The sequence below is a fragment of the Bombus bifarius genome, unplaced genomic scaffold, assembly GCF_011952205.1.
Source record: "Bombus bifarius isolate JDL3187 unplaced genomic scaffold, Bbif_JDL3187 scf7180000008047, whole genome shotgun sequence".
NCBI lineage: Eukaryota > Metazoa > Arthropoda > Insecta > Hymenoptera > Apidae > Bombus > Bombus bifarius.
Genome location: NW_022884413.1, coordinates 2,433,319 through 2,452,446, shown reverse-complemented (window position 1 = coordinate 2,452,446; position 19,128 = coordinate 2,433,319). Strand labels below are relative to the sequence as shown.

Sequence of the window (19,128 nt, the reverse complement as noted above, 5' to 3'; positions counted from 1 at the left end):
TTTCCTCCTTCCCTCTCTCTCTCTCTCTCTCTCTCTCTGTCTCTCTTAGTCGTGATCGATCCACGAAACGTTCTTTTTTGTCGTAACATGAATTGCAGATTCGCTTATTGTACGTATTACATATATATCGATAGCAGAACGGGCAGACAACGATTCCTCAACCACTTGTCCGTTTCTTCACGATCTACCGCCATTTGCCTATCTATCTTTCAATTTCAGGAATGCAAATCGTTTTCGCGTTCAATTAATGTTTGCTTTCGCATATCCATTTGCTTTATTTACCGCTGCATTTATCGCGTCATCGTCAAAGATCGACGTTTCGCAGGGACTTGTTGTTATTGTTGCTGTCGTTATTGTAGAGATTTCAATGGATCCACTTGCTTTTGTACAACGAGAAAGAGAGAGTCAGAGAGAGAGAGAGAGAGAGAGAGAGAGAGAGAGGAAGGGAGAGCGTGATTTTTGCTTCGGTTTAAACTTTGTTCCCACTCGTCACCATTCGCGATTCAATTTATTTATCGCTAATAATTTTCATTTGTTCGTCGCCTCATTAAGAGCTCTTGAATGGATCGTTGTACGTGCCGATAATACACTGCCCCTCGTGTCAACAGTTGTTCAACGAGAGATAAAATACGTGGAACGTTTTTCAGCAATTAACGGCTAATAGGACTAATACAAGGCTTTATACAAAGGAACCGAACGATTTGTGATAAATAGAGATTCGGGAAATAGAATTTTAAGTTCGATATAAATAATATATAAACTATAAAATAAATAGAAGTAAAGGTGCAAGCATCCCTATTTAAACAAGGAACGCGAGTAAATTGAATTGCTATCGACTCGAGGAAATTGCATCTTTTTACATTTTTCAAGGAAAGTTCAGCGACAAATGAAAGAGGGAAGAGAATTTCAGGTGGATAACTGCGACGAACAATTGGATAGAAATGCTTCGGAGAAGTATTGGTCATTTAACCTCATCCTACGAACCGAGCTTCCCATACAGAACGATCCGCTCCTGTTGTTCGTCATTGAGAAGTAGTTTCGTCAAGCAGAAAGTTGAAGGAATTATATCGACGCTGCTGGTGAAGCGGTAGACAGCGAATTCTCGTTTATTCGCCGTGTTCTGCGGATATTGTTAGCCGACTATCGTTTGCTTGAAAGTTCGTGGAACTTTCGCGACGAAAAATTCAATCGATTCGAAGCAGTCAACGTGCCTTTTTCTCCTTTTCTTTCTTTACAAGCGACGAGAAATTATAATAGCGATTGTTTCATCCTGGGCGTATGTTTGTAATTAATTTAAAATACCACCGAGTTACGCGTTTGATAATTAAGTTAAGTTAGCCGTTTACTCGAGTCGTTGCTATCTCGAGGATTCTATTTTTGTTGCAAGAAAAAATGGAACGGTGCGTTGTAATTAAAGACTCTTCCAATAATCTTTTTCCCTTTTTCTTCGAAAGAGATCGCGTATTGATATACGATCTGAAATATTTTTGTCATTTAGCGACTCTTACGTGTGTCTGAACGAACGGTCGAGCAAACGGTAAGAGGTAAAGAACGCTTTGTGGTACCGAGAAATATCTTTAGCAGCTAACGAAAAGAGAAAAGAAGAGGAAGAAAAAGGAAAAAAGGGCAAAAAAAAAGGGAAATAACGGAATTCCCTTTACACCAAGGGTATATAGCCACTGACTCAGCTGGGCTTTCACGTTCTCGACGTAATGAAACGGGACCCCTGATGTCATTTGGCCTGGCTTTCCACCAGCGTCAGGGAGCTTTTCTAAGACGACCAACACGGGAAGAAGGTTGTACACGTGGAGAAACGCACGTAGTGTGCCGGCACTTTTCGAATTAACCAGCCGGCTCGTCTTAGCTAAAACTCCGCGTTCGTGAGAAGCTTTAGAGACGAAGACAGAAACGGAGATATGGAAGGCTGGCCAGGAAGAACGAGCAAGAAGAAAGGGTGTGAGTAGTTGGACAAGATAGGGAGAGAGAGCGAGAGAAGCTTGTCGGTAGTTGTAGCCACAATTCTAGGAGCAGAGCGTGACAAACTCGCCCGGAAACGTATGAAACTCGGCCCGAAACTCCCCTTGTCCCTCGTCGACCACTTTATCCCGTCATTCCCGCCGCTCTTTGCGAAAGCGTATAGGCATCCAGCTGTTGCCTGTCCATCGTTGCGAAATCCTGTAAAAAGTTTCTTCGCGTTGCGCTCTTGTTTCTCTGTTTGCCCGAGATCCAAGGTGTTCGTCCGTTGCTATTCGTTTCGTGGCTAAAAGTTTCTCCAGTAATTTTCGGTTAATCGCGGGGTGCGTTTCGTTAAAGAGCGATTGGCCGAATCGTTCGGATTTATGGGTTGTTCTTACGAGGGAGAATCGGTCTAATTTACCAAAGAATGGTTATTTGAATGATTAGTAACATTTGTGCCAAATTATATCCACCCTTTTTGATTTTAGAATGTTTTGCATGCTCCTATGCATATATATTTGTAGTAAAAATTCCCGAAAGAGGATAAAATTCTCATCTTTGAGAAAGAAATGCCAGGCAAGCGTATGCTTTAACTCGATATTACCGTTAAAAAAGGAAGGGTGTGACAAAAGGGTAGGAAGGGCGTTGTATTGACCTTCGTGAGACAGCGTTAATTTCGTACACGTAGAGAGAATTAATCGTATACAAGGTAAGGGCCAACGAAAAGGCTCTCTATTTCGCAATATCCTTTCTCGGGAGCAAGTAATGCGATCAACAACGGAGCCTCTTTTGCCGAAGGAAATATCGAGATGGCGGCACGGGACGCAGCCAGCGGATATTGGCGCGATGATAGGCCAGATTGAGAGGAACTTTGTTATCTGGATTACTTAGGGGAAAAACATGACGTTGTTCCCTGATCAACGTCGTGGCATCTGTATGTATATATGTATTTATGTATATGTACGTACCAGCTAGCTAGCTGGAATCTACGATCGCTCGAAATTTAAGGATAAACGAGGAAACTTTTTTCTTCCTTTTTCCTTTCCTTCGACCCTTCCTCATTACGCAACTCCGCGTACTTTCGAATCTCATCTCATATCGGCTAATACGATTTTTTCGTATATCGTGTTTACGTCCTGCCGTGGTTTCTTAACAAATCTCCCTTACATCGTTGAAAAAATATAAAATATAGCTGTTCGATGGAACCTTTGAATCCTTCCATAACAGGCGTATACAGTTGTGTAATTTGAGTATCGTTATAAAACACGATATCTTTATCTTACGAAAACAAAGACTAAACCAACTAAAACGAGATCGACGCTTGACCAAAATCCCGAATATTTCGAAGAATATCCAGATCTTTTAAAATTTGAATCATACTTGATCGTATTTGACAGTGTCGTTGTACGGAAAAGATTACTCGGTGATATTCGACTGTATCTCGACAATATCATCGATCGGAGAATTCCCTTCGAATATCGGAATGAAAAGTACTGTTCGAAAATTTCTCACGTAAGAATTTAAATACTGTGATAAATCTCGGCCATCGCTGATTTCTTCTTACTATCGTTCTCCTGAGTTCGCTATGGTAATTTCGGAGGACAAGATGAAAAATAGTATCGTCGCGTAACGGATCGCATTTAACGCAGCCGTGGGACTAATGTCCCAGATTTTCTTCGACGTCCGGTCATTTTTCTCTACTACTGAAAAATTAAACCGAAACGCGCACCCTCCTCGCCGACTTTTCGATTCCAATCGAACAACGTGCATTCTTTTCGCGATTTTTATGCAGGCTCATCAATTTATCTAGACGTCGCGTCGCGCCGCTGGTTTCCACTCTTCGAAGCTCAAACGATCCAACTTTTACGATATTCTAAAGATTTAATCTCATTAATGCCTAGATGCTTCGAGTTTCTCAACGAGTATAATTTAATTAATTTTATTATTTTGACTGGACGTGCCCCTCTTGATTGTTCGTAGTCGAAACGAGTAAATACTTTTGACGCGAATGTAATAACATATCATACGACAAAAGAGCAAAATTGAATTCATATAATTGTATAATCGTATCTTATATCTTGTTGATTAGAAAGAATTGTAGAAAAAAATGACATATAAAATACTGAAACTCGGAATGTTACTTTAATTAAAAGCTGATCGAAGTAACAAGAATGATCACACGTAAGCGATACATGTTTCATGATTAAACGGCCTTTGTTCAAATTAATTCGATCGCTTTATTACGCCGTTATATCTTTTACGCGTTTATCCGTGTTTTTCAAAATTATTTCTCGATGCGAGAAAACGCAATTACGTTTCCCGGCATCGAATAATTGTAAAATGATAACGCCTTTAGTTATTCTTATTTCGCGCGAAAAAAATTAGCTGCGATTATAAATTATGTCAAAGCGATTGATTCTAATCTAAAAAATTATAGAAACACGCCATAGTTACAGACATATCGTACGTGCTACGTCTCTCAACTTACAATATCCATCGATTAACCTAATTCCATTCGAATGCCCGATACTTCCACTTTGCGATGCAAATACGATTTATACGATTGTTACAGTAGTTAACAGGATTAACACTTTTATGAGCATCAACGAACAGAGAAACGCGTACACGGCGAACCAAATACACGTATATACGTAGAGAGAGAGAGAGAGAAAGAGGAAGAAATTTTGGCAAGCTATATCGGTGTGAAACAAGCGTGTTTAAACGTAGCCACGAGGCTAATGTCGTAGCTAGTTCCCTCGACGAAATTAAGGGAAATCGCGCGCCGCTTGCCGTCATACGACACCGTTGCACAGGAAAATCGATATGCAAATCTACGCGCAAATCCTAGTAATCTTGGCCACCCGGCCTTGCAGCCCTTGCAGCGCTCCTCTGTGCTTTCCTGCGTCTCTCCCATTTCCTCTCTACCACACTCCGCCTCTTCCTCCTCCTTCTCCTCCCCCTTGCCCTTCATCCGCTTCTTCTTCTCCTTCTAGCTCTTCCTCTTCTTCTTTCTCGTATCTTTATTCTCTTTCGCTTCTTCGTTTCGTCGCTCCGAACGCCTCTTCTAGACCCGTTCGATGTGCCAGTTACTCTCTATCATCCTGTCTATGACGCTTTTGCTCTTTCAACGACAACCGATCTTCCGCTTTCGGCCTGTGACTCCACCCTCGCGAGACGTGAAGCGCATCAGAGGCGAAGGGAAGACGGGTGAGAGGTTATAAAGCGGGGTTAGCCCGGAGTCTGAAGGATCGTGTTCGTCGGCCACCTACGACGACAAGGCTTTATCGAGGTGAAAAAGGTTGCTCGACGTCGACCTTCTGCAACCATGAAGCGAGCATTCCCTACCATCCCTCCTGCTGCCTTTATCTCTCTCTGTCTTTCTTCGTTTTTCTACATTTCTCACTTGTTTGTCGTCTTACCGCTCCGTCTACTTTCTTTCCTCTCGTTTTTTAAGGCTGTTGGGAGGGTATGTTTGGTCGGGATCCTTTTTGACGCTTTCAGGAAGATTTCCAGAGAAAAATATTTGATTTCGTTTGTCTTTTTGGGACGATCGCGGGATTGTAAGAATCGAGTTTACAAAGTTTTCCGACTTGCAAATATTTTCACTCGTATTTTTTATATTCATACTTTAGTTTCTTCCCTTCAAGCTTTTATGTCTATATCTATCATCTCGCTTGGCCCGTGCAAACAAATCCGCTAACGCAACCTAAATTAGAAATTAACTATCGCTGCTCTAGTTTTCAACCACAAATCCCGCCTTTCGATCGTTCGATTCGCTATTCTTCTTTGACGAAACTAACGCGAAATTTGACACGGACATAATTTCGTTCAAATTAATTTCGCCGTCGAGAGTTGCGAATTTTAGCGTATGATAAATCTTATACCCCGTTACTTTACCGATAGTGACGCATTTCAAAGGTTGACAGAGAAAATGTCACGCGTGAAATCTTTTTTCTTCGATTTTTTATTCTACTCGATTCAAAAACGTTCACGGCGCTCCTAACAAATGCAAATGCAATGAGACTTTCGACGTGTATCCCTCGAGCATATGTTTCCGTTGCGGTAACAATTTGTTCGAGAGGGGCCGCGACCGTTCGCACGTTCGAGCTTGGGTGTAGGAGCGGAGAAAAGAACAGGCAGCAGTTGTTTTCTCGCTCGCGAAAGGTCAGACCAACGGAAAGGAAGACAATCAATCTTGATCCCAATTATCGCGTCGTTCAGCGACTGTAATTGAGTCGACCCCATCTCGCACTCTGTCTTCTTTCTCCGCCGCTCCCTCAGTGACGCCAGAAAGTCGAAACTGTTAGAAGGTTCGAGTTACTTGACCATTCTCCTCCGAGTGGAATATTTTTTGCTCGTGGTACACCTGCCCGCTTTGGATCGATGATTTATGTACGAACGAATGCCAGCTGAGGTGTCGGTAACCTTCGATTTAGACCGTCCGGTTGATTTTCCATCCCCTCGATTTCACCTTCTTACCCTTGCCTCATACTCTTGTTTCCGTAACCAGCAATTTGCTCGTGAATGTAGCGAGATCTACTTTAATCACCATCTTCTGTTACGCCATGCAACGGATGCGTAATAATAATATACTCGCGTATTTATATTATCCAAAGTTTGTTCCATTTGCTGGTAATTTTACTAATTCTCTGTAATCGGTATTTTAATCTAGTTACATGGTAACGTACCGTTTTTGATTAAAAGGTTAAACTAACAATTACTATAAATAAAGCGTTCGGTACCGGTAAACATTTTGTATTTCTCGTTGTAAAGATTGATTTTAGAATTTACGTGGTATTTACATACTCTCGACGAGTACTGTAAATTCGCAAAGCGTTAAATCTCTTTATTGTGACGCCGTATTTATACATACATATATCTTCTCCTCCCCTAAATATCATTAAAGTTTCGTTAAAATTAGGAGGGAAGGAACATTTCGCATGGTTCCCCGGAGAATGCTGTTTCTTATCAGTAGACCCTTTAAATCAACTTTAATACTACGCTCGCCAGTTAGCACCGTCTAAAATATACGCTCGCTTTAAATTCCAAGGAAACTACCGTTATTTGCATCCCGATGATAATGCGCTCCTCTGTTTATTATTAAGTTCAACCGACGCCATGTTAGAGTCTGGCAGGAGCTTCAGCGCAGCAATCGAAGATTACGTTCTTCGCGATCGCGTTCCCCGCTGCGAAGAGGAATCTTTTACGAGAAAGCGCAGGAGATCGTCCCGAAATTAATCGAGGCTTTGGAATAACGCGTGTATCGCGTGATATTTCAGAAAAGTTTGACAAGTGTCATTACCCGAGTGGAACGCGACATTTGCGTCGCAGTTGCGTATCATTTTCGAGCGTTCGAATCGATTTACGTTTATTATTGCGCTATAATCGGAAAGTAGCAGGTTATCTGTTATAGAATCTACATAGTTTCTCACACTCCAGTATAATACTTCCTATAAAACCTAATATAATGCCTTTTTTTCCGTGAAATACTGTTGCAAGTAATTGATCTGTCAAACTAAATATCGAAATAGATGTTGGACTAATCGCAAGAATCTAATGGAATCTATGAACTATCGATTTGCGCAATGTGATAAATTATACGAAAAGTAGCACGTGTAGATAGGCTATGGTGATTGATGGAAGGCCAAACGAACAAAATACAAATCTACTTTCGTTGTTGGAAATCAAATTTTTCTGGCTCTCTGTTGCAATCGTAAAACCGCTGAAACATCGCAAATGAGCTAGACAACGTTCCACAACGTAGAAAAGAGTTCCGCTTCGACGTTTATGAAAAAACTCGCGGCTAGTTCGAGTTAGTGTTAGCGGCGATAGTTTTCACGCTCGACATTCGTTTATATCGCAGCGAAAGTGGAAGGGACGAAAGGAGGTAAGTGCAAAGATGAAAATCGTGGTAAAGTGGAAAAGTACCTGTACGTATAGTAAAGAAGGTAATAAGCAGAAGAAAAAGAAACACAGAGAAAAAGATAAAGAAAAGAGTGAAGCGATAAATTGAGTGGAGAGCGAAGTGGTACTAAATACGGAAGGGGAAGCAAGAAGATAGAAGAGAAAAGTTAGAAAGGTTGATAGAAGATAGAAACAGCTATATGTAAAAGCAGAGAGAAGACAAGGTAGAAAGAGAAGGAGATGAGGGGCAATTGCGTTCTCAGTGGGTCGAAAGTTTCTCGCTGGCTGGTACACATTATTCCTCGAAACTCCTCGAATGTGCTTAATTAGGCGATATTTGAGGAGGCATCCCTTCACAGACGAGCCCACCCTCTGAGGTCGGTTTCACGCTTGCAAGCTGCTATTATGGAAAGCCACTGGATTTCCGTAAGAAAGCACGGCTGCCTACCGGCTGCTGTTGCCTCACCTTCGCCATCCTAGACGTCTTACCTGAACTAATATTGTTAGGGTCTAATTAGTACCATCGTGACACCGCCTGACCTTGTTCTTGACTCTCTCTCTCTCTCTCTCTTTCTTCCTCGATCCTCTATCTCCGATCTTCTTCGTATCTTCCGTCCTCTCCGCTCCTTCCTTTCCTATAATCTTCCTTTCTCCCTTCTGCCTGTAACTCTGCAGGGTGTCGTTAAAAAATGATGTCAAGATGCCTGCACGGCAAGATCGATAATCTTAGCCGATCTAATTTGACAAAATTACTTTCAATTCAATAATATTATCAGTGACGATAGTCACTACTTGTCGATATCGTCACTTGCAATTAAAAATTGTCGTCATAAAAAGCTTCTAATGCGTGTTTCACGCAAACCAACGAACGAGTTAGGACAAAGCGAAGAAAAATCGACAGGATGCATTTTCAACGAGTGTACATTCATTTGACGCAAACGCGTCTTGACACTTGTTTCACGATGCGATGAATAGGGATTACGTCCTATCGACCTGCTTATCCATCTCTGACTTCCATGCAAACTTCCGTGTCATGGTTGTCGAGATGTAACCTGGCTTAAAAGTAGCTTATTCGAACCCGTCGTGTCGAATGAAACGCTATTGTAAGATAGTAAATCGATGTTAATTTCGTTGCCTTCGTTGTTGTTAAAGAATCATGAACACCGTTTTGATTCCAATATTTCGAATTTCCAACGAGAACTGCATTTTTCTGAATCGTTAATGGGAACTTTTTGAATCATATTGCTCTCTCCTTTTCTTTCTTTTTTTTTTCAATTATGCCACTTACTCCCACAGCAGTGCAACGATGCGCAGAAGCCTGAAATCACGTTAAAGCTTGCTACGGCACCCAAGTTACGAGAGGGCGGAAAATCTAGAGAGAGGAAGGCAGAGCTTTCGATATTAGCTGCATTATAAACCACTTGTACGTGAGCGTGTTTCACTTACGGGCAAATTGCAGATAGGCTGTGTGCGCACGTAAGATTACCGCGCGATTACATTGCGACGCGTGTAATGGTGTCGCGTTATCGCACGCGTGGACCTTTCGTGGGAATATTGTTCACCGTGGAGATGGGTCTGTAATTAAAATTGCGTTTAATCGTGCACCTCTGCCACTTGTACAAGCTCGAGTCCTTATGTGCTCGAAGAGGAATTTCCTGCGTTAACGTTTCTTGTTAATTCTATGCTATCCTTGAATCTCATCTACTTTTATCGATGATAACATTTTATCCGCGCCAAAGGCGACAATAATCCAATATATCTATTAGATACATATAGAAAGGAATCCCGTTCGTTTGATTTGATAATCTCTGTACTTATACGAACGAAACGTAGCTAATATATGCGTGAAAGGCAATCTACGTCCGTAGACACGATGTCCAGAGTGGATCGTAATATATTGGGTTTTATTTCTGTTTCAGGGCCGATGTAATCGCGAAAAGCCGCCATGCAAATATTTCCATCCACCGCAGCACCTGAAGGACCAGCTTTTGATTAACGGGCGTAATCATTTAGCTTTGAAGAATGCGCTGATGCAGCAGATGGGTCTTACACCGGCCCAACCATTAGTGCCTGGTCAGGTACCAGCAGTGGTATGTCCGAACTTTAACACATTCGTTGCACCACGTCTTCTGCTGTTCACACATCCACACATTTTTCTTTTTACCACGATCGAGAGATCTTGAGTTTTGTCTGTGTTAGTCGACGACTACCACTAGATTACCTTTTTGGTAGGTAACGCCATGTAAATGATTAACGATAAGGTGTACCGCTGCCAGTTTCTTATCAAAAATTATATTTCTGCTACGATAATTAAAGATTCTTTGACTCGCTGAATACTCGACCAAATCATTTCTTTGGCAGATTTTATCGTTGTTAATGTCTCGATAAGATATACATTTTAAAAATTAGCATATTCATATTTTACAAAATTTAGACTTTATCGAAGAATATCTTGTTTCGTGTGCTTCGATATCTAAGTTAGACTTGGACGATATGAATCGATTTAAGCTCTTGAAGAATATCACACCTAGTCGTTCTTATTTGCCGACGTTCTTTATATTTGCGGGCATTGCACCGAAAGATAAAACCTCAGAGAGTAAATTTTAGCACGCCGCATGTTTTTGGTCAGTGTCACCCCCTATTCCTTTAATTTATCCATGATTCTCGATAGACAGTCAATATTTGTTGAAAAATCAAATAGCTAAATAGAGAAAAGACCGTAGTTACAATTATTAGTTCTCCTAGATTGCCGTCGGATACCACGACATTATAAATTATAAAAGCAAACGATTATTTTGTTGGTTCGTCAAAGTATTTCTTTTTCTCTTTTTTTTTTTTTAAATCATAATACATACCATTTGGCGAATCCACAAAATCTACTGCAATTATTGAAAAAAGAAAGAAATTATAGCGATAAATATGTAAATTACGAAAGATGATCAGTCGTTTAATCCCTTGCCTGTAACGATGTTTTCGTGTTTGCTGGGTAACCCTAAAACACGAATGTTGCTAATTTTTACGAGTAACGAAACTGCTCGAAACAAATTATTGACTAAATAACACGTGAACTCGTTGACAAGAGATAAAATATGCATCGTCGGATCTTGAAAAGCAAAACGTTTGAGTAACAAGTGTTCCGAATCATTCCTGTGTTTGTACTGCAAGAATATTGCAACGCCGTATCAGACGCGGTATATCGACAAATTGTACATATTTATATACTTGTCGATCTGAAACTAAAGTTAGAGCCTGCCTTCTTTGATCTACCTTCGTTGAACAAGTATATTACGACTCGATATTATAAGGCAAGGAGTTAATAGACTCGTCTCTCTTTCGAATGCGTGCACGTGCAAAAAATGAAACGTTTAAAGGTTGCGAATAACGAAAAATTTCGTTCCCCAGTAATGATATCTCGGCGTCTAAAGGAAATTTTCACCAAGAAATCAAACCATCATAATTACGCCCACCTACTTCTTTATTTCATGACATAATAATTCATAGTCGTTGCTACGTGACATCGAACCCTATACTACTCGTATGACTGCCTGTCTGTCCCCTATGTTTGCCGCTGTGGCTCTCGTGGTTGTGGTTGATTGTTGGTGTGTTCTCCAATTACGTCATTGGTGAACAGGAGGCACCGGCACCTCCGGCACCACACCATCACCTTCAACAGCAAATCCAGCAGCAACTTCTCGCTACCCACGCCTTTATGGTAACTCCTGGTTTTGGTTGGCTTCCACTAATTTTTTAGTTAATTAAAGTGCACGCGACGGCGCCGACCCTCCAAAACAAATCTACTCGAACTGTTATATATGTTCTTTTTTTCTTATTAATGTAAATATCATTATATGTAAATTTTGTTGAAAAAAATCCTTAATTTTAATACGTATGATTAGAAGGTAATTAGAAAGAAACAGATTTGCAAGATGGCGTCGCTGTCGCGCAAGTTAGTGTGCCTGTAAGTCTAGTAAGCGTTTGTATGAAAGCTTCGACTTGTTTTTAAAAGAGTGCCGCACTGTAAATTAAGATTGAGACTTGATCTGCATGCTTTACGAAATATTTCGTTTTGTTTTTATCGAAATATAAGAAGTTTCTCTGTATGTCACGATAAAGTTTTTCCTTTAGAGGGTTTTCCTCGAAAGCATGAATTATTTTGCGGCCAACAATGAGTTAAATCGCCGAGTTTCTCTCGTTCTCCATGAAATATCTTTCAATTCGATAATATCTACTTATTCTATTCTGCTTATTTTTCCATATAATACGTTTTAAGAACGCGCACCTAGTTTTTTTCTAGAACTTTTCAATATGCCATAAGATCGTATATGTATGTACGTAAAAATTATTCAGAACATATAGGAAGAAATAATAGATTGAACTTTTTTTTTGTAAAATTATTAGTTATAGAAAATTTTAACATCGCGTTTTTGGAAACAAATATATCGTATATACAAGGGATTTATAGTATAAACAAGACGAAGGATATGAATATCGTATATGTTAAATTTTTATTTTTTTTTTTTTTTTTAATTTATATGGACAACGTAACTGAGGCCTAAACTGCAATTATAAACAACGTATATACATATTATTATCTTATGTGAGAAGAAGAGAACAAAAAATATATTTTTTCGTGTTTAAATCGGGCAGTCTTTGTCACTTTGAACAGTTTCGAGCGTAATTAAATGTATACAAGATCGTAATATGTCATTTGATCCAGTAAGATCGTTGGATGCAGCGTCGATTCGATACGGGAAATCGACCGAAGAACGAGAGAAACGCGAGCAAATGGCGAATAATCGAGGTACGCTGACTTCCCGCCAATAGATTATTGTTTGCCCGGAGAGTAACTCGAAAATCGTTTTCCGGGTCAACGACGATTATCGCGCGGTTGAAAGTTTTTCGGCGGTTAGCGTTCCTCGGTTGCCTTGGAAGCTTCTATACCACGTGATGGCGTGAACTCGGCGAAAGTTCGAAGGATACAAGCACACAGGTCCTTAAGAAGAAGAAGAAGGAACGGGCGTTCAGCTCATTCGGCTGCGCTTCAAATTACCTGCCTTCGGTTCTGGGAAGCCCGTTCTCTGCAAAACCAAACGCTTCTTATGGGAACGCGCGCTTGTCGTTCAAAGTAGCGGTTACCACCGAGAAAGAAACGAACGATTAAGACTTGGCGAGCCATATATCCTATTCTTTTCTTCGCTAATTTCCACTCGTTACAATTTCCCTCTAGATTGGTTAAAATTGTTGTTAGCTCGATTCATACGGCATAATTTAACGCTCGAGGTAATTCGATCTAGATGTCCGAATCGTTTAATTAAGCGTTTACACATCGTTGCTCGTTGTTTAGCTTTGAGGAAACGGGAAAATCTTCGCCACCGAATTTTACTAACTTTTGAACTAAATTTCATATTCTTTGATCTTCTATAATCCTTTAGCTGAATTTTTTTTTTCTTGCATATATATATATGAATTAAATTCGTTTGAATTCTGTACGAGTGGAATCGACCGTGTATCGTCACGGTCCTTCGCGATGGTATTCAATTTTTGTTCCGCGATGAAAAGAATAGCGTATTCTTCGATGGTTTATAAAAGGAGAGATATAATACTCGTTGATCGAAGCAAAGTCCGTTTGCCAGATATTTTTAATCGTAAATTGATTCTTAATTTTAATACCAATTGTCTCTCAATTACCTCTCGCCAAGTCTCGATCACATTGACCGCAATATTGACAATACAAAATTGTTGTTCACGAATAGCACAGCTAAAATAAGGGTGGGGCTACTGTACCGCGCTTATGTCAGGAATAGGATAAAGGGGGTCGAACAAGCGAGGAGCTCTAGCATAATAAAATTGCGGGGCACATACGATGACGACATCGCGTGGAGCGTAGGTGGGGATAGGTTTGTTCTAATCCGTGTTACCTGGATACTTTCCGGGTGTGTTTTCGCAGGCGACGAATCCGTACCTGACTGGTATGCCTCAAGTTGGCAACACGTACAGCCCGTATTTTGCGCCCAGTCCGATCATGCCAGCGATCATGGGCCCGGCGGATCCAACAGGAGTCGGAAGCCCATTGGGCGTGGTGCCGCAGACGGTGGCGATGCCGCAGAAGATGCCACGTACCGACCGCCTCGAGGTATGTCTACCACCAAACTACATTCAACAACAACAACAACAGCAACAACAACAACAACAACAGCATGGGGCCCAACACGGCGCAGCCGGGGCCTCAAGGTGCCCGATGGCCGCGCCCAATACCGTGTACCAAGTGCCGGCCGGTCCCCCCAATCAGGTGTCGCCCGTTTCCACGATGCAATCTGTCAATCATCCGCCATCCCCAACCACTATCACCACTACCTCCTTCTGTACCCCCTTGCACAATCCCCACGCCCACCATCACCCGATCCACAACCTGATCTACGTCCACGCGTATTATTGAAATCGATCGTCGATGCAGTTCTCTTCTTTCCTTGTTTCTTTTTCTTTTACCTTTTATCTTCCTTTCGCGCGTTTATATCATTGGCGTGGTTATAGATCGTTCCATTTGTGCCTCGTTGCTTTTTCGCGGATTTTCTATTGGATCGATGTCTGGTCACCTACCATATGCCGAGTTTGCTTCGATATCGGACGAATTTTCGTTTATTTTTTTATACTTTTGGCAAGAAGAGACCGGTTAAGGTTAATTTTGAAATTCTTCGGGAGAATATCGAGATTTTTTAAAGGGAAAAGAGGCAACAACCCCTAGGCTGGAAGGTATTTCTAGCTGGCTCTCATTGATCCTTCAAAAAATCACGAGGAAGATGAGGAGAAATACGTTCGACAACCCAGGATAAATCTTATATTTATATACATTATATCCAATAAATAGCGTAATCCGCGTGCGATGTGAAGCATATGTATAACCCCCGCTCCCCCAAACAAAGAAACACCTCGCGAAATATTCAGCTTCGTTGTCGTCCATTCCGGCTGGACGAGCAAATTATTTTTCGATGCTGTTCGAGATCGAATTGTCGGAAGCTTAATTACATCGCGCCGGATCATCCGTACGAAATTGCACCGTGGCGATGATTTCACAGATCGTTCGTAGCCAGAAGAATTGGAGCGAAACGAAGCTCGTTAATGACAAAACAAAATGGAGAATCGTGTTCCTAGACAAGGACACGAGGTTCGAGAGTGGAACTAGGCAATTCTATCGGATGCCTTGATAAACGTTGTGACTCTACGATTTCTATATAATCTTTTTAGTAATCACTTATGGTTATTATAGCACTGTACGTATATGATGTACGGAAATTTCGATTAAGAGTATTGCATTACACGACGGTAGAGGATAGAGTTCTCGAGGATAGCGTCGCCAGTGGCGATCGGTTCTTATTCTTTCTTTCTTTTCTTTTTTTTTTTTTTCATTTTTTGGAGATTGTATATTGGATAAGGTTCGTTCAAAGCAACTATTAGTGGCAACGATAAAAAAACGTGATGATAATTACTATTATTATTAGAGAGGAGGGTAAGTTGTAAGATACTGGCCGAAATATGCAACGATCTTCGATGAGTCTCTTCGAGAACAGTCGATCGAAAACAAAGTAAAATAAAGTCCAAGAACAGTACGTAAAGCATGGGCAAGTAGAACGACGATGAAAAATTAAGAAATATAAGGGGTAAACTTTAAGAAGAACCGTATTTCCATTGCATCGCGTCTCTGAAGCAACGTCTACGAGGTACGGTGTAGATATTTTCATCCCGCGAAACGATAACGACAGATAACGACGATTTTAGTTAAGACTCGCAAATGTTCCGATCTCTTGCTAAGGAACGCATGTAAAACATAAAGGGACGATAATGTTTCTTAACGCATGCACGAGCGTTTGCACAAGTCTCGAAAAAATTGGTAAGCGTTTGTCTTGTTACGAGTTTTATAACGTTCGAGTTTATAGATTTCCCCGGAGTCTGTATCGTTTCTTTCACCCGATGGCTTTCGCGGAATTAGCAAGTTTCACGCGGCGGTATCGCAGAGAAAATGAATAAAATCGGCGAGCAAAGGGGCGGCTTGGGGGCTGGTAGAGTATCGGCGCGCGAAACTCTCGCGGATCGTTTGTGAAATGGAGCTTCCCTCTCCGTTTTTTCTCCGGAACAAGAAACTGCTCTTCGTAGAAAGCGAATTTAATACGTTTTCCGTGTATTGGACCGGTAACGAGACCAACTCGTGCGCAAATGGACAGCTACAGAAATCTCTGCTGTTCCTCTCTCTCTCTCTCTCTCTCTCCCCCGTTCTATCCTCTTTGTTTTCCTACAAAAACAGAGAGGAAGAAGAAAAATCGATGGTTAGCGATTGTTCAAACGACTCTCGAAATATGTAGCTATGTATTTGTACATAAACATTATTCAAAGAAAAATTCTGAAAATTAAGAATTTTCAAAAATAAAATTTTTGACTTAGGTAGAAAGAGAGTTCTGATTTACTGTCGTTCAAGTAATTATAAACACCGAGGGCATTCGAAAACATTATTTTAACAAAGTGCTGAAAAACTTCTATATCTGTTGGATATTTGCGGTTAATAAATAAAGTTGACGAAGAGGCGTATTCGTTGAAGTTTACCAACGACGACGAGATAAACGAAAGTACGTACTTGTTACATGCACGCGATGTTTAATAAAGAGAAGATTAATCAATGAGCGATATCGCGGAAGTAACATATAGGCGAGGAAAAAAATGTTCTCCAAAAGCAAAACTTAAATGATATGTTGGATGTAACATGTTCCGTGGAGTTACCGGATCGAACGATTATGCGATTCAAATAAAAATCATTCGTCGCGATTCGAATAATTAAAAACTGTTCTAAGGTTATTATGTAGCGTTCTTCTTTCTTTAACAAAATATAATTCGTGTAAAAAGGATGGTTTGAAATGGAGGTAAAATAATGAAACTTTCGTCGTACGAAGTTTTACATTTTCCTTAGAGGAACATCGAAGATCGTTGCACATATTTCCAAAGTGGTATTTTAACAACGCTTTAAAGAATCTATGCACTTACATACGTATACAGAATACGTTTTTATGCGCCAGCCATGCAGACGCGCATAGTAACACGTGTACATAGTAGGTAGGTTAACAAATTAACTGATTGTGTTTTGTATGGAGGAGAACGAGAGCTGAGAATAAACTGCACTTAGTTTGATACATTCCACCTCTTTGTGGCATATTCGATTATTTCTCGTTGAATGTTTGATACTTTCTTTTCGTAGGCGTATCGATTGATCCAACGATACGTTAATTTGAGATTTTATCATCTTTTTAATGAAATTTCCAGCCTGGGATTTATAAAAGTGTCTTTTCTTTTTATAGATATTGTTTACGCGTGAATACGGCGTGATTTATCGAGCGTTTTTTGTTTCTTTTTTTTTCTTTTTCATTCAATTTTCGTACGACATTTCGTGGTGTTTGACCTTCTCCTAGTACCTTCCACAATTATTCCGTATGTCCAAGAAAATACTTGTTTCAAGTTTTTGTACTGTCCTCTCTCCCTCGTCTAAAGTAATGATATTAGGACCTTACGATTAAGTACGAACGAAAAAGAAAAAAGAATACGGAAAAAAGGAATATTATGAATTATTATGGAATATGTAATATCGTTAATTAAACAACAATTATTGCAAATAGAATTCGGAAACTATTATCGATCGACTTTATCAGCTAACCAACAAATTGGTCTTTAACGGTAATAATTATAATTATTATAATATTTGGTAACGTATGATTAATGATGATAATTAGTATATCGTAAACGATATATCTATTTGTGATGTAAACCACTCGAATGACTTGCACTAAGTTCGGGTCAACAATGAAATTTATTGACGAATGAATTCAAATAAAAGAAATATAATTGAAATTGAAAAAAACAATGCACAGACTGTTTATTGAATCTTTTTTTTTTTAAGTTCTCTCTACGACAAGAAAGATACAATAAGTAAAAGGAAAGAAAAAAAAAAGACAAGTATCGAAAGTTTGTGTGCTTTTTGTGTCTTACTTACGATATTTTTTCGGTTTTCTTATTATACGTTTCTTTATTTTCTACGATTAAAATCTCTTCTTTTTCCAGTTTTTTTTCCATTTTTCAAGTATTACATACATGTATTACATATATATTTTTATTTTCACCTTAATGTAATGTGCCTTTTGCTCTTTTAGTCGATCGAATACATGCCAAGTATGCTAAGAACTGTACTACCTTTTGTTTCTTTTCCTCTTCGAAGAATTATAGACATTTCCGTAGTGCATACATGCCGCTTGCAAGAACAAATAGTCTCTGCATATCGTAAAAGTGATCTTCGTTTTTCTATTGTTCTATTATTATTAGAATTTCATTATTTCTGTATCTTTGTTTAATATTTTTTATTTTTTATTTTTAGTCGTCTCTTTTCGTACTTTTTTTCTTTTCGATCGCAATCGTTCTGTGAAAAGCCAGCGCCACAGGCTACTACCAATCGGGTAGAAATTTTCGCACACAGGTCACGCTGAAAAATTTCCGATAACTCTTGTTATTAACGACGAACGAAACCGAATCACGCCCAATTTCATTCTCTTTCTCTCTCTCTCTTTTCACTCTCTCTCTCTCTCTCTTTGTCTCTCTCTCTCTTTCTCTCTCTCTCTTTCTCTCTATCTCTCTCTCTCTCTCTCTCTCTCAACTCGATCCCGTCTGAATAATCTCAAAGTTCCTCGACCTCCAACCCTCTAACCTTTTTTTCACATCCATATGAGAAAAAGAATAAAAGAAATAAAAAAAGAAGATATACATATTTTCCCGGACGTTACATCGTTGATGGTCTTTTCAAATTATATAACTGCCTGCTGCCTGTTTATATATATGTATGTATATACATATATGTACATATATAGTATATACATATATCCATATATAATGTTATTAATTTTCGATATGAACATATGTTTGGATTTTTGCTATTTAGATACGTTAATTAATCTCTAACCTTGATTGGCCGAGGTCTTGTTATCTTTTAATTGTGCGGAGAAGTGGAAAATCACTAGTTAACGGATGTTTAATCTTTTCACAGTATAGAACGAGAGACGAGAAAAAGATTTAGGACAGTTATAGTGCTATAAAATTTACATATGAAATTTTGATAACGCGTGAGTTATTTTTATCCTGCTATTTATTTTTTCTCGTTATTGTATGCAAGTTTTTAAGCGTCACAAGTTACTTGCGTTTACCGCGTAAATAATTCTCAATAAAAGAAATTCGTTGAATTTCGTG

The 19,128-nt window shown here is 39.7% G+C and overlaps 1 protein-coding gene across 14 annotated transcripts in view; it reads left to right on the top strand.

The window, feature by feature from the left end:
• The window catches only part of LOC117207887 (probable serine/threonine-protein kinase yakA), a 385,156-nt gene that overhangs the window by 341,225 nt on the left and 24,803 nt on the right, over positions 1–19,128 (top strand). For 10 of the 14 annotated variants that reach the window (XM_033448565.1, XM_033448577.1, XM_033448573.1 and 7 more), the window contains 3 exons: positions 9,780–9,950; positions 11,492–11,572; positions 13,808–13,993. In XM_033448565.1, coding sequence (XP_033304456.1) covers positions 9,780–9,950; positions 11,492–11,572; positions 13,808–13,993 — 438 coding nt within the window. The remainder of the gene's footprint in view (positions 1–9,779; positions 9,951–11,491; positions 11,573–13,807; positions 13,994–19,128) is intronic. The other 4 variants (XM_033448579.1, XM_033448572.1, XM_033448568.1 and 1 more) reach the window with 1 other exon arrangement.